Source organism: Physeter macrocephalus, chromosome 9, assembly GCF_002837175.3.
Source record: "Physeter macrocephalus isolate SW-GA chromosome 9, ASM283717v5, whole genome shotgun sequence".
Taxonomy (NCBI): Eukaryota; Metazoa; Chordata; class Mammalia; order Artiodactyla; family Physeteridae; genus Physeter; species Physeter macrocephalus.
In genome coordinates, this window is record NC_041222.1 from 80023621 (window position 1) to 80039034 (window position 15414).

Consider the following 15414-nt stretch of genomic DNA (forward strand, 5'->3'; position numbering starts at 1 on the left):
GCTAGCTTTAAACTAAAAACAGCATTCTGACTTATTTCTATACTCATTTAGCTTAAAGTTGGTATGTTTCAAGACCAACCCAAATGCTGGATTACTTGCTATTGTAAAAATTCTTTTCCCCAGTGTCTGCTGTCTGCCATGGGGCCTCTGTTTGCTGAGTGTAAGGGGGATGGGATAAAGAGAGTAGATACCCTGGCTGTACCAGCACCCAGGAAAGAGGCTGGAAACCCTCCCCGGGTGGGCAAGTCCGGCCCCCCACTAACTGTCAGCCATTACCCAACCTAATGTCCAGGGGTCTCCTCATCTTTCATCATTGTAAACCCAATGCCTTTACCATGAAGTTCTGGTATTTGCAGAATAAAAATTAGTGTGCTGTAAGATAACATGAATAGTTGATTCTGCCTTTCAGAAGAGCTCTGTTAAGAATGGCATCATTTATTTATTATTCTTGGTTTTCCTTGGCTTTCAAATCCTTTAAAAAGGTTGGTCAGCCCTCATGTGGTGAAGGGAGAACACTACTACGCTTTATTTTGAGTTGAGAAAAATTCTACATGAATATTGAATGATGTAAATCTAATGTAATTTTGCTTTTCTACCATTATTATTAGAATTTTAAAAGGTTAAAAAAAGATAGTTATCTTAATTTTTAGGCATTGGCTTTTAAATATACATTGACATTTGGGTTTTACCAAAAAGCTCAGCAGGAGGGGATGGAAGCAGAAACTAATTCCCCCGTGGTACAGCCAGAGACTACCACAGAGTTTTTCATTCGCATTTGGAAGCTGAACATATTTACACCAATTTACTAGCAGAAACAGCACAATACTGACCTGAACATTTCATCAACAACTCTGAATATGGCAGGGTGGCAGGCAGCTGCAGGCTGTAAGGAAAAGACCATGAGAAAGTAAAATATCAGAAGCATTTCATCAATAATGACTTGCTCTTATCAGGCAAATGAGTTGTCTAGAACTGCTGGTGTCTAGAAAATGGGTACATTCCTGTGAGTTAGAAAAAAACAAGAACCAGTTCATAGCAAAAGCCCTACATACAAATACAAACAGTAGTTCTCTTGGGGCCAGGGGATTGTGTACAACCTTTATTTCTTCCTTCCTTATACTCTGTACGTTCCACATTTTCAACAATAAGCCCATATGCTACAGAAAAAAGAGTCATTAAGTATCATGGAACATTAAAATGTACCTTCTCCCGGCATGCTGTAATGAAGACACAGAGCCTACCTGTGTTGCTAGTTTTACACAATGTGCCCTGTGTGTCTGACCTCCTCACATGACTTAAAAGTGCCTCAAGGTCGAATCTGGGCCGGCTATCTTTTCATTCCTGCTTATTAGGAAATGAGTGCATAATTTAGAATTATTATTGAGGAAAGCAGTGGCCACTACCATGCCAGACTAAATAATATTACATCTTAGTGCACTATGAACTTAGCAGCTTAAATTACTTCAGACGAAAAAAGATACCATCATCTTGAATGATGAAAGCAATCTAATTTATTCCACGAGTATTTTTATGACAGGTTTTGATTGTATAAATCTGCAGAAGCCGACCTACTGTGGCCTGGGTGGGGCTTCAGTGGGCCTGACCCAGATTCCATATCTTTTTGGCCAGAGCTCAAAGCATGACATTAAGCCAGAGGAAGATGCCATTTGGGTTCTAAGATATTTTACAGTAGCATCAAAAGGTTAGTGAATTGGCTCTATAGCGAATTTCTCTGAGTCACATTGAGCTTGATATGACTAGCTTTGGGAAACATTTTTTCATACCCCCTCAACTAGAAAAACAGAAAAAAAGGATATGCGTTTTCTCTTAAGTTTTCTAGACCAAGCTGAAGAAAGAATGATGCCTATCTCCAGACTCTCTTCCACCCTGTCCTGCGCTGGCATTTCGAGTTGTAACATTGAATGTGCGCCATCTAGTGTTCATACACCGCCATTACAGGCTGTTACAGAAGGCTTCAGGCAAGAGCATTGTCACTTGTTAAAATGATGGGATAATTCCTTTTATTTGAAGAGAGATTTGCGATTTGTAAGTTACAGATCTCTATTTTCTGAGTAATCCATACTCCCTAATCCTTCACTGATGTCCATTTTTATCTAAAAGAAACCAACTAAAAATTTTCACAGATAAATTCATTATATACTCAGAGTGATTTGGCAGAATTCAAACTGAAGAGAGGCAGAAGAAAGGCAGGTTCAACAGAAGAGAGGCAGAATATTTTTTGGCTTTGATTTCATACAAGTCAGTTAATCTCCCTGCTTTTCAGCCTCACTGTAAATAATAGCCGTTATTAAAAGGTCACTGGATATATGCCCAGAAAATATCATGGAAGTTTCTATGTATTCATAATGGAAAAATCAAACAAGAAGGGAAAAGCAGGGCTTCCCTGGTGGCGCAGTGGTTAAGAATCTGCCTGCCAATGCAGGGGACACGTGTTTGAGCCCTGGTCCAGGAAGATCCCACATGCCATGGAGCAACTAAGCCCATGAGCCATAACTACTGAGCCTGTGCGCTAGAGCCTGCGCACAACTACTGAGGCTGTGCACCACAACTACTGAAGCCCGCGTGCCTAGAGCCCATGCTCCGCAACAAGAGAAGCCACCGCAATAAGAAGTCCGCGCACCGCAACGAAGAGTAGCGCCCGGTCACCGCAGCTAGAGAAAGCCCGTGCACAGCAACGAAGACCCAACGCAGTCAAAAAATAAAATAAATAAATTAAAAAAAAAAAAAAAAAAAAGAAGGAAAAAGCAAACTGCACGTCCTGAAGAAATGTGATTCATCAAATTTGCCAGAACGATTTTTCAGTCTTATATATACGCAGTCAAAAAATAAAAGAAATAAATTAAAAAAAAAAAAAAAAAAGAAGGGAAGAGCAAACTGCACGTCCTGAAGAAATGTGATTCATCAAATTTGCCAGAACGATTTTTCAGTCTTATATATAGACAATGTGTGTTTAAGACCAAACAACACTGTCATGTGACACACAGAGCCTAAAAATGCATTGATAGAAAATAAGACTAAAATTGAAAATGGTAAAATAGAACCATTCCCTTTGTTCTAAATGGTTTAACTACTCCAGAACCACTCTATAAATTTGATGCTAGTAGAAAATCATTCAATACTGATTACAGGGATTTCCAAATGGCAAAGAAAAGGCTGATCCAACATGTAGAACAGGGCTAACTTGAAAAGCAAGGGGGAAAGCAAGAAAGCTCTAACTCAGTTTGTTGAAAGAGGACAAGAGCTTGGACATGCTCTTCTTTTATGCAGTGTTTTCTAGCAAAACAGCTCAATCAAATGTTTTAAATATCTACAGACTGTGTGGAATCTGCCTGTTCTCTCCATGCCAATGGACTCTCCTCTTAGATTTCTTTCTGTCCAAATATTTCAGACCTTTGGTTGCTCTCAACCTGCTTCTACAACCTGTTTTAGCTTTTAAAACAGATAAGATGTTAGGAGGCAGGGGAACCTCCTGGAGGTGACCAGGCTTGAAACAGCAATGGCAGAGATTTTGATTTAAAAACCAGTCTCCCTCGCCACTCCAGAGTTGTGAACAGCTTTCTCATCTGCAGCCTTTATGGATGGTTTTAAAAATGACACTCTTCCCACTTCCCGAGCACATAATTTCAAGGTCAGTGAGTCCCCTCATGAAGCCCGGAGTGCTCACAGGCCAGGCATGTGTCCCAGTGACATCAAATCACAAAAGCAAACGTAAGCCGCTTTTCTTATCAAGGGAATCCTCTAAATAGAATTAAAGTCTTAATTTATGCTCCTCTGGAAGCCATAAATTCCCCCCCCCTAAATCTTTACAGCATCCATGTGAGGGGAGATGCAAACATTTAACCCCTCTGTATCCTGTTTTATTTTTAAAACGGGACACTACATTAACACAACAGGTCACTCTGCAACCCAGAGCTCCACATCCTAGTTCCGAAGCCCCACAATCCAGGCAATTATCTTTCCTGTTAAAATGAGGACAGAAAAGAAAACCTTTCTTGGGTTCCATCTGTTTATGTCTGTTTTTCTCCATCCTACCAAAATCTGTTCCCTCTCAAGCTCTTCTCTTCTCCATATGGTCTAACGATTTCCGTGTACAGATTATTTCAAGTCTAGGGAAACTATGTTACCAGGAGGCCATCAATAACAGGAGTTATGCCCTTCTTCTCTCCCCTCACGCTGCCCCCAGTTCTTTCACTAAACGTCAGAGGATGAATGGAAGATGATGACGGTGAGCTCGACTCTGGTTTCCTTTTCTTATGGGCCAGATTGTTCTGGGGTGCTCATCCCTTTCCCTCTGCCACAGCTACCCAGAACTGCATTGCTCATCTCCTCTCTGCCCAGAAGGACAGCCCATTCCCATCCCTCGAAAAAACAAGGGAAGACTAAGCAACATAGAGAAGTGCGTGGCGGCCGCGTTCTCTAGGCCTGCATTGTAGGCAGAGGTGACAGAGAGGCCAGCTTGTCATTCTGTGCCGTGAACTGTACAAATAACATCAATGCTTGCTCTCTGTCCTTAGTGTCTAACCTGTTTTCATCCCGATTCATCAATGATTATTACAAGCCACCTGCCACTTGAAAGGGGCCCAAGAACACAGAAGAACAGAATTCTCAGGAAGAAATCTTTCCTTTTTTCTATCATTTTTTGATTCTTTGTGTGTGTGAGAAAGAAAGAGTATGGGTAGAGGGGAGAAAAAGATAGAATACAAACCAGAAAGGGAAATTATACTATGATTTGAGGTAATTCACAGAGAAAAGTGAATGCCTCTCATAAAAAACAAAAAGGCAGTGAAGACACAGAAAAAAAAAATTCTCAAGCCATCTACATTTATCACCCTTCATAGATAGTTTTCCTAAAAACATAAAGAGAGAAATTTCAGGTGAGAGATAAACTGAAGTTCAGTAAGCCTGGGATAGCTTCTCTTTCATAATCTATGTTTATGTAGTTTTATATAGTTCACTCCGGAATGGAGTTTTTTGTTTTTTTTTTAATTAATTGCTGATGAAAAGCTTTTCCTCCAGTTTACCCGACAGCCAGCAATCACGTGCCACTGTGTAGCTGACTCTTCCAAACCCTTGACAGGGAGGAGCCCCTGTCTTAATATATAAGTTAAAAGGTGACTATTCATCAAGAAATAACACTCTTCTTTAAAAAAAAGATTCTTCATAAGTTTCATTTCAAAAAACTCCTTTACTGAGTTCAAAAACAATTTGGTTTAAAAAAAAATCTACTTATATAAAAAATCTTCACCTCTGTCATGTAAAATAAGGAACCTTTATAAACATGTATTTTCTTTTATTATGCCATTTTCTTCGTTTCTCTCAAATACCAAACTTAAGACTGTAAATATCCCTTTTGCATTTTAAGATCTGTTTTGTTTCAAAACATTCACATTTCTTTCAACAAATTTGAGCTTGGAAAAATGATTCTTTCTTTTTAATCTTTACCAGATGTTGTTTATACTACAAGCAATTTTTTTTCAGTACTCCATAATGCAATTATTGTTTAATTAGTGATAAATCTGTCATTTCTGGGCTTAAAAAAAAAAATAACAAGTACCAAATGTACTTTTGTATTTTAAATTTACCCGTGCTCTCTGAGAGGGTTAAGACACAGGGATGCCAGCTCTGGAAGCAGAGCAAAATCCCCCAAATCTGAAGTTCCTCTTCTAGCCTGGCCCAGTGGCCTCTATCCTGTTGGTTTGTGTAGCCTGAGCGTGGTGCGGGGGGGCGGGGGGGAGATAGCTCTTCAGCCCCCTGCTGCTTCTTGGCTCAGCCTCTGAATGGCAGTGACCTCCCAGGTCAACTACTGCCCTGTTTTGTTTTCTTTTTTCTTTTTTGTTTCTCTCCCTTCATCCCTGACTGGCTGCCAAGTCCTGCATCCCCAGCAGTGAAAACAGAACTTGAGATCTAGGCCTCTTTCTTTACAGACAATGCTGGGTGATCTGGTGCCCCCCTGAGGTCGATGCTGGAAAGTGCAATTACTGTCTGAGATTTTTTTTTTTTTAACCTCTTAGCTACAAGCAGAAACCACCTCCACACTTTTCTATTCGATCACTGCTAAATTAGCTACCTCAGCTTTTGTTAAATTACATGCATCACATTAAAAAGCTCAAAAAAGAAATGCTTAAAAGACTGCTAATGAGAAAGCAGGAAAAGAAACCCTAGAACATTAGTAAGAAGTTATTCAAACAGAGAAAACTGACATCATCCAGGATGTGGAGTTAATTCTTCAGTATAATTTTTTATTAAAGGGGAGCTGTGTTTGGAATTTTGTGTAAAAGAAGTTTCTTTTTCTTTTGGAAGTGGCTATGATTGCTATCTGGAGAATGAAAACAAGAATGCATCTTATCTCATATGAGGGAGGTCAAGCAGGACACTGAGGTATCTGCATGTTTATTATTCTTAAGCTCTTATTAGATCAAGAACTACTTTTTCACCCTATCTTTACTGAGGTATACTTGACAAGATAAAGAGCTAATTTTAAGGGCGCTATGAAGAGAATACCAGGAGTGTTTCCTGATTTAAAATCTGAATAAACAAAACCAACCCCCCCGCCCCACCCCCACACTCTTTCGTGGGCAAATCTCTAGATCCCGCTGGAGGGGCCAGCCAGCGAAGGATCAAATGGGAGGGCATGGGAACCAGGGTATATCCCGGCCCTGGCATGCAGCAGGGCAGCCAAGCACAGTGCCACCCAGCCAGCACTTTTCATTCGAATGTGGAATATAAACAATAGCTTTCTGGGCTCCACAAACAGAATTGTAACTGGAAAACATAACATCCTTCTGATTTGGGGCCAGCCTTGGGAAACCAAACAGTGCCAAGAAAGCTGAATAATTAGCAAGTGGCTTTCACTGATTTTGGTGACATCAGTTTTTAAGGTCAGGTCTGAAGCTATGGATTAGGTCTTCCACTGCCTGTTCTGTCAAGAGACACATAAGACCATCTGCTTTTGAAAAGTGTCAGTCTGCTCAGTAGATGACAAACTGAGGTTAATACCTTGGTTTATTTAGGAGTACCAAATGTGGCAGGTGGGCATGTACTTGGGGGAGGTCCAGCCCACGAGAGCCAAAGGGTGAGTCTCAAATGTAAAAAGGTTTTGAAAACTTACTTTTATTTTAGAAGTCAAAAACATATACATGCACTTAGAATTCAGGTGATTATTAGGTTAGTACCTTATTATTCACAGTCTTAATGGAAAATACCAAGCCTCACGTCCTTGAGAGGCCAAAGAACATTTGGGGAGATTATTTCACTTGTACAACCTGTACTACACTTTTATCTTTTGTTTTTGCAACATCTTGGTAACTATAGAATTTCTAGGGCTAATTCTGGATAGTCCCAAGAGATGGAAACATAATTAACAGTGCTCCATATAAAATACAAGTTATGTAGACCATCACACTTTAATTACTCTCAGAATCCAGCTCTAATGTAATAGGCATCGAGTTTCTTCTGGAGGAAAGTACCGCAGTCCTGTGCTAGCTGAGTCTTCAAGATCTCTCTGATACTTATGCACGGTCCTGTCACTGCACCAAGATATTGTGCTATGATAAATGAATCAGATGATGCAATTAGGAAGCAGGTTCTTCAGGTTACCCTTCCAATCACTCAGTCACGTCACAGGCTTATTCCAGCCTGCCTGTTTTTTTGGCCCAGTATGCCTGAGGAGAGCAGCCCACGCCAATCAAGGACTTGCAGCTCTGTATTATAATTACCTCCTTGAACCATAAGGCACAGAGGGGTTACATCCTGCCAATGCCACAATAAATTAAACCAAATAACACCCTCTGGAATCTCCTCTTTAACCATAATGGAAGCTCTGAATGTCTACACACATGATCCTGATAAATGCTCTTGGTAAATCAACTGACTTCAAAACTGTTTGGGGGAAATCATTTTAAACTGTAAATTGGAGACCGAAGGTTATACAATATGATGTTTAATGGGAGCGCCTGCTCTCTCTCTCTCATACACAGTATCCTGTGTTTACTGAAGGGCTGCTCAGGCCCTAGGGCCACAGGGAAAAGGACGCAAAGAGGCTCAGAGAAGAATCACAAGGTTGCTGAATCAAACCAACTTAGAGAAGTCGATGAAACTGGAATTTTTCTATAGGGAGAAGACTTAAAGGAAATTTAATGAGAACCTTGAAAGCAAGAAAATAGCTCAGTTACTATATTTTGCCACTGAAAAAGGACCAGAGCAAATTAAATTATAGCATGTATATTTAAGTTAGAAATAGATTTACCTGATAATAAAGGTAATGTTTTGAATGGGTTGCCAGGGGCTTCTAAAAGCCTTTGTTTATATTGAATTTTATTATAATTATTTTAATATAAAGTGCCTTCTTATTTTTCACCATAATATGCAACTCTTTTGAATGATGAGGTCAAGGAGAATTTTCCTAAAAGTAACTCTCTTTGGGCTCTCTCAGTCTTTATATCTATCTTCTTTTCTTTTTTTCTATCAAACACTATAAACTTCTAAATCAGTTGGGTTCAATTTGTGCCAGCTAGCTTGCAGATGAAAGCATCATGGCTGTTGGCGACTACAACACTATCCATGGTCACCTGGAAGGCCCCAGAATGGGAAGGCAAAGGGGAGCCCAGGAAATAGGGAGAAGGCAAGCACGGCCATGGTCACACACGTGAGCTGGTAGGGACTGATCAGGACCTAAAAAGAGAACTGGGATATTGTAAGAAGGCAGCAGATTCAATTATAATTCTCTTACACAGCCTCCAATTTAAAAGAGAAAGAAAAAAACCAGGAAGTTCTAAGTGAATTAAACAAATAGAAGGTGTCGGAGGGGGTGCTGTGCAAACTCAGCCAACCTCGGCGCACTCTATGCAGAGACTCACCCCCACCCCCAACACACGCCTCAGCTCAGCAGGGAGGCGCACACTCTCCTCCGCCCAGTTTCCTGAACACCAACATAAGATCTGACGGTTCACCATCTCCCTCGAGCTAAGTTTCTCCATCTGTACAATAGGAAGCAAATCTCTGCCCCATATCTCCCCTAGGTTACAAAAGCTAATGAGAAAACATGCTAGAGCCCACTGAGGTTCCTGTAAGAGGCCCCAGAAGCATGACACCTCCTGTAGTTTTTTAATTGTTTTTTTCAGAGTGCATTGGTCTTTATTCCTGTTCTTACAAAAATGCACATAAATTCCAGAGCTGCCTCCCACAGAGGGAAAGCATCCCCATTGGTCTTCCGAGGACTGCCAGAGGGCTTGGGCCCCTGACACTGGATTAGGCAATGGGGCCCATTTGGCCCACTAAGCGCCAGACTTCCCAGGCCTGAGAAGTTCTGAGTAGAGCGGAGACTGGGCAGCCCCTGAATGGAGGGAGGGTTCAAGGCTGGCAGGCTGACAACAAAAGAAAACTGACAGAATTCTCAGTTGTTTTTGTTGTTTTAACCATTTTTCTGGGGTTTTGTTTTGTATCTTTTAAGTATTTTATTTTTCCTCTAGTGAAGGGTTAAAAGTTTATTTTTTGAATGCTTTTCTTTGTTAATTGATTCCTCCTATTGTTCATAAGATACTCACTTTTTAAAACTTAACTTTTCATGTGGAAATGAGAAATACTGTTTTAAAAAATTTGTTGTCCAAATGTCAGGTCAATTCTTGTGAATATGCCATATAAGGTGCAATGATCAAGTAAATCTCGAAGCCTGCCTTTTTTTTTGCCCGTGCCACTCAGCTTGTGGGCTGGTGGAATCTTAGTTCCCTGACCAGGGATTGAACCAGGGGCCACAGCTGTGAAAGCACCAAGTCCTAACCACTGGACCACCAAGGAATTCCCTCACCTTATTTTTAATACATGCTCTAAGTATGCAGAAAAGCCCCCTACATTAGGCATTTCAAAAATAAAATGTAGATAATGATTATTTTAAAAGGTGCCAATCACTCTTTAGTTTACATTTTTTTCTGCTTGTGCTGACTAAAAGAAATGATACCCAGCATCGTCTTTAGGGATTTTTCTCCTCATCAAAACCCAGCACATACCAGCGATGAATCTTTCATAAAGCATTCGATCCTCCTCAGAAAATTTCTCTCACTGGAGATAAGCTTTTCAAAAAGATGCAGCATTGTATTTTCAAGGCTGGGAAGGTGCCGAAGCCAGAGGCAGAGTATAGCTGACGTGGGGAGAGAAATCTTCTTCCTTTCAGTAAGAAATAAACAAAACTTTAATGTAAATGAGTCACTGAAAAAAGAAGCAACTGATAAAGGATTAATCTCCAAAATATACAAACAGCTCATGGAGCTCAACATCAAAAAAACAAACAATCCAATTAAAAAATGGGCAGAAAATCTAAATAGACATTTCACCAAAGAAGACATACAGATGGCCTAGAGGCACATGAAAAGAACTACCATACAACCCAGCAATCCCACTACTGGGCATATACCCTGAGAAAACCATAATTCAAAAGGACACATGTACCCCAATGTTCATTGCAGCACTATTACAACAGCCAGGACATGAAAACAACCTAAATGTCCAACGACAGATGAATGGATAAAGAAGATGTGGTACATATATACAATGGAATATTACTCAGCCATAAAAAGGAAAGTGGGTCATTTGTAGGGATGTGGATGGACCTAGAGTCTGTCATACAGAGTGAAGTAAGCCATAAAGAGAAAAACAAACATCGTATATTAACGCATATATGTGGAATCTAGAAAAATCGTACAGATGAACCTATTTGTAGGGCAGGAATAGAGATACAGATGTAGAGAACGGACATGTGGACACAGTGGGGAAAGGAGACGGTGGGTCGAATTGGGAGATTGGGTTTCATGTAGATACACTGCCATGTGTAAAATGGATAGCTAGGGGGAACCTGCTGTATAGCACAGGGAATTCAGCTCGGTGCTCTGTGACGACCTAGTTGGGTGGGAGGGAGGTCCAAGAGGGAAAGGATATAGGTATACATATAGCTGACTCACTTCATTGTACAGCAGAAACTAACACAACATTGTAAAGCAATTATACTCTAAAAAAAAAAAAAAGAGTTCAATATGCAATAACAAATCCAATCTGTGACTTTTTTTCATTATGGTCATAGTAGCAGTTAATATTTATAGTATCAATGAATATGTACCAAGTATCCCTTTGCAAATATGCTTCCACTTCAACTCAAGAAAGAAAAATGCTTTCAAAAAGGACAAATAAATATATAGTGAAGGAAGAAAGAGAGTGATAAAAAATGTGATGGATAAAGGCCTTGAGATATCCAGGTAAATGCAGTCCTTAATTTAAGAAACAGTTATGTTTGAAAGTGCATCATAATGGTTTAAAATGTGGAGTCAGCCCTGGGTTTGAGTCCCAGAGCCACCACCTACTCAGTATATGACCTTGGGAAAGTTACTTAACCTCTAAACCTCAGTTTACTCATCTGTAAAATAGGCCTACCTCCCTCCTAGTGTGGTCAGAAGGATCAAATGCAATAATAACACATGTACAGTGAGTGCTTAGGACAGTTCTTGGCACATAGTAAATATTTAATCACTGTATTTGTAAGTCTGTTGAAAATTTTCTTTAGTAATAATTTCATAAAAGGTGGTTGGACTGGTTGATCAACAGTTGATCCACAGCATGATACAGTATAGACCCTAACCATTTTGTATAGTTACATTTCTACAGGATAATGTATTTGGAGATTCCTCCTATGTCAGGTCAGTGAATCAGGGATTCTACTTCTCCTGGGAGGGAGCACTAGGCGGACATCTGTCTAACTCTGAGCCAGCGGCTGGGGGGGCCCTCCCTGTGAATGCTGAGCCTATTCTGACCTGGTGGAACTTGGCTTTCTTCTCTCGGCCCTGCTTTTCCAAGGGCTCCTGCCCTTTCACCTGCAGGACCACAGAGAGCAGAGTGCTTTTCCAGGTTCTGCTAAAGATGTTTACTGCTTTTAATAAGAAAAATGAAAGCTGGGGACACAAAGGTTTCCCATTACCCAACAACCCCTTCAGGGTCTTTCCCTTCACCATCACTTCTGGGCCACTTCTCTGCAGGAGCTGGCATGAAGCCCAGGGAATGGGTACGGGGGCAGGAAATGAATAGGCAAAGACACAGGGTAGCAATTTCTAGTCATTTCTTTTTGTTCTTCTCTCATAGCCTAACTCCTGTAGACCTTGTCCTAGATTAACTCTGGGGCAAGACTGGAAGAGGTTGAAGAATTGTAGGGTCTGTCACAGGAGCAGGCAGAAGGGCAGGAGAAAGGGAGGGAGGCATGGCCCTCATCCGACCCTTTTTATAACTCCCATCTCACCCTGAGCTTCAGCTCTTCTGGGAAGTCTTACAGGACCCCCTTCCCTCACCTCTCCATACCTGGCAATGAAGAACTGCCATGGTGCCCCAAACTCGTATCACCTGGCACATTCTGGGGCCACACTACGGATGTAGTCTATTGTGGCACCAGTGCTTTGGGCTGCCATTGCCATGCCACCACCCCCGTTATACTTGATGGCAAGGAGCTGGTAGTCACGCATTCAAGGAAGATGACTAATCACTTCCCGTGTGGCACTCAATGTGCTGGGTGCAGGCCAAACAACTGGGAACAAACAGACCTAATCTGTATCCTTAGTGGTTTAGGGCCCAGTGGGAGGTATACATACATATATACATACACACACACACCAAACTATGATAAAGGCAATGAAGGAAAAGGACAGGCTGAGGAAAAAGAGAATATCAGGAGGGGCCCAATTTAGATCAGGTGGTCAGGGACAGCCTCTCCAGTTGAGTTTAGCTGGAGACGAGCTTGGTGGGATAGGCAAGGTGAAGAGTAGTGGGAAGAGCACCTCAGCAGAGGGAACAGCAGCTGCGTCAGAAGAGAGCAAAGGTGAGGCGGCCTGTGATGAGGCTGTGCAGGACCATAGGCAAGGCAAGGGTCTGGTGTTTTATTCTGGCCCAGAAGGTTTTTGTTTTTTTTTTTAAATTTATTAATTTATTTATTTTTGGCTGCACTGGGTCTTCGTTACTGCATGCGGGCTTTCTCTAGTTGCGGCGAGCGGGGGTGCTGCTCTTCGTTGTGGTGCACGGGCTTCTCATTGCAGTGGCTTCTCTTGTTGCAGAGCATGGGCTCTAGGTGCGCATGCTTCAGTAGCTGTGGCATGTGGGCTCAGCAGTTGTGGCTCGCGGGCTCTAGAGCACAGGCTCAGTAGTTGTGGCGCATGGGCCTAGTTGCTCCACAGCATGTGGGATCTTCCTGGACCAGGGCTCGAACCCGTGTCCCCTGTATTGGCAGCCGGATTCTTAACCACTGTGCCACCAGGGAAGCCCTGGCCCAGAAGGATTTAAACAGAGGAGTGCCAGGATCCAATTTACATTTCAAAGATCACTCGGATTGCTGCACAGAGAACTCAGTTCAGAGAAAAGAGTGGGTGCAAATTTCCAGGGGGAGCTGGTGTTAGCTTGGACCTGCGTGGCACTGGAGAAGGAGAGATGATGTATTCTAGCAGTAATATCAAGAGATACTGGCAATGAATTTGGTGAGAGCTGGTGAAGATGAGGGAGGAATCAAGGCTGTCGCAAGTTTCTTGAGCTGCAAGATGGATGGACATACAATTTACTCAATGGAAAGAAGGGAAGAAAAGATTTGTGAAGGATTTACTGAGAGCTTAGTTTGGGGTGTGTGAATTTAGAATGTCTGAGGCACAATCCAACAGAGGTATGACGTAGGTCCTTGAATATCCAAGTTGGAAGTTCTGGGGAGAGATCTGGGCTGAAGATCTATATTAGGGAGCTGTCAGCTGGCATGGAGCAGCAAGAGAATGGAGGAGAACTCTGAGAGACAGAGGTCTGAGTGGGGAGAGGGCCCAGGTCTGTGCTCCAAGGAGTTTCAACAGGTAAAGGAAGAGGTGGAGGAGCTGCAGACTGAAGGAGGAGCGCCAGACAGACAGGAGACACAGAAGCAGAGAACCATGTCACCAAGGAAGAGAAGGCCAGTCCAGCCGTGACCAAGTCTGCTGAGGGGCTGAGGACATGCGGAGGGGAACACAAGGACTGCATCGGGCAGGCCCTTTGTGACCTCCCCAAGGAAAGCGTGGGATGGGGATGGAGTGATGGAAGCTGAAGGCAGAGTCCATGAGAAGAAGAGTGGAAGTGCAGCCAGCATTGCAGACTGGTCTTCAGAGGTATGGCTGTGCTAGGAGTGAGCGACAACAGGAAGCCACACAGGGTGGTGGCCTTGTGTGTTCCTGAAAGGTGGTGTTTTAGGCTGACTGCTGATGGGCCGGATGAGAGGAGCTGGAGAGGCTGAAGGACCAGTGGCTGCCATTTATTAAGGTCTCACCTGGAACAATGCTAAGCATTTTATTTGTATTTTAATCCTCATAACAACCCTACAAAACAGGTACCATTATTATCCTTATTTTTTGAGGTTGGAGAGGGACCGAGGATTCACAGCCACGATTTGAACCTAGGAGGTCTGGTGCTGGAGCCAGTCCTCAGCCTCAAGTCATATATAAGCCTCTCCACCCTGCAGGCAGGAGAGTGGAGGATGTTGCTCAGAAGCTGGAGCCTGGTACAGGGGTGAGAGCAGACAGTTTTCCCAGGTGAGCCAGATGCCTGGACCCTGTGTTCACTCCCTTCAGTGTCTAGGGAAGTCTTTTCAAAAGTCCAGGCTATCAGCCAATTTTAGCCACATTAACAGACGCCTGGGAAGGGATTTCTGTCCAGCTTTCTTGAGGAAGAAGAATACCCCTTGGGAGTAGGGAGAGGGTGTCTGTAGCCTCTGTCTCAGAGCCAGAAAGCCTCTGGGAGGCAGGGAAGCTGTGAGGTGCAGGGGGAAGAACTTGGCCGCACAGTGGCTCCTCTCTTCCCAAATAACACCTGCTCTCATCACACCTTATCTTTTTTGAGGATCTATGTGAAATAAATGTGTACATCATTAGAAAAGTTTCTCACTTCAGTTAGAGTTCTTCAGAGGCAGTCCCATTCCTAAGCCGTCTGAACAGCAATATGCACAGTGTAATTTCTATCGTGAGGTCATGGGGGCCGAGTGATGCCCAGTGCACAGAGGCAGGAGCTGTTAAGAATGATGAACAGTAGATAGATATGAACAAATGTAAAAGGAAGCTAGTGTGAAATGGTAGTTCCAGCCAATATCTGAATTAAAAGATATTGCTCAGTTACAAATTTACATAAGAGTTGTGTAAGTTCTATACTCAAGTCAGTAAGTACATAATATTTTCGTTCTATTCTCAGACACAGTTTGAAAAATGTATATGTTAACAATTGTCTTTTTATTACCCTTGATTCATAGCACACTCTACTAATTGCTGTAAATGATTAAATCTATGGGCTCATGTTTAGTATTTGAATCATCTATTAACAAAAAAAAAATCTATTTTTCTCTAGAACATCAAAGACCTAACTACAATTAATCTT

The 15414-nt window shown here is 42.2% G+C and overlaps 1 protein-coding gene across 10 annotated transcripts in view; it reads right to left on the reverse strand.

Annotated features, from left to right (window-relative positions):
- Positions 1-15414, reverse strand: part of FANCC (FA complementation group C) — a 325534-nt gene that overhangs the window by 24868 nt on the left and 285252 nt on the right. For all 10 annotated transcript variants that reach the window (XM_028494116.2, XM_028494113.2, XM_028494115.2 and 7 more), the window contains 2 exons: positions 10023-10179; positions 831-883 (listed from right to left, as the gene is read on the reverse strand). In XM_028494116.2, the coding sequence (XP_028349917.1) occupies positions 831-883; positions 10023-10179 (210 nt within the window). The remainder of the gene's footprint in view (positions 1-830; positions 884-10022; positions 10180-15414) is intronic.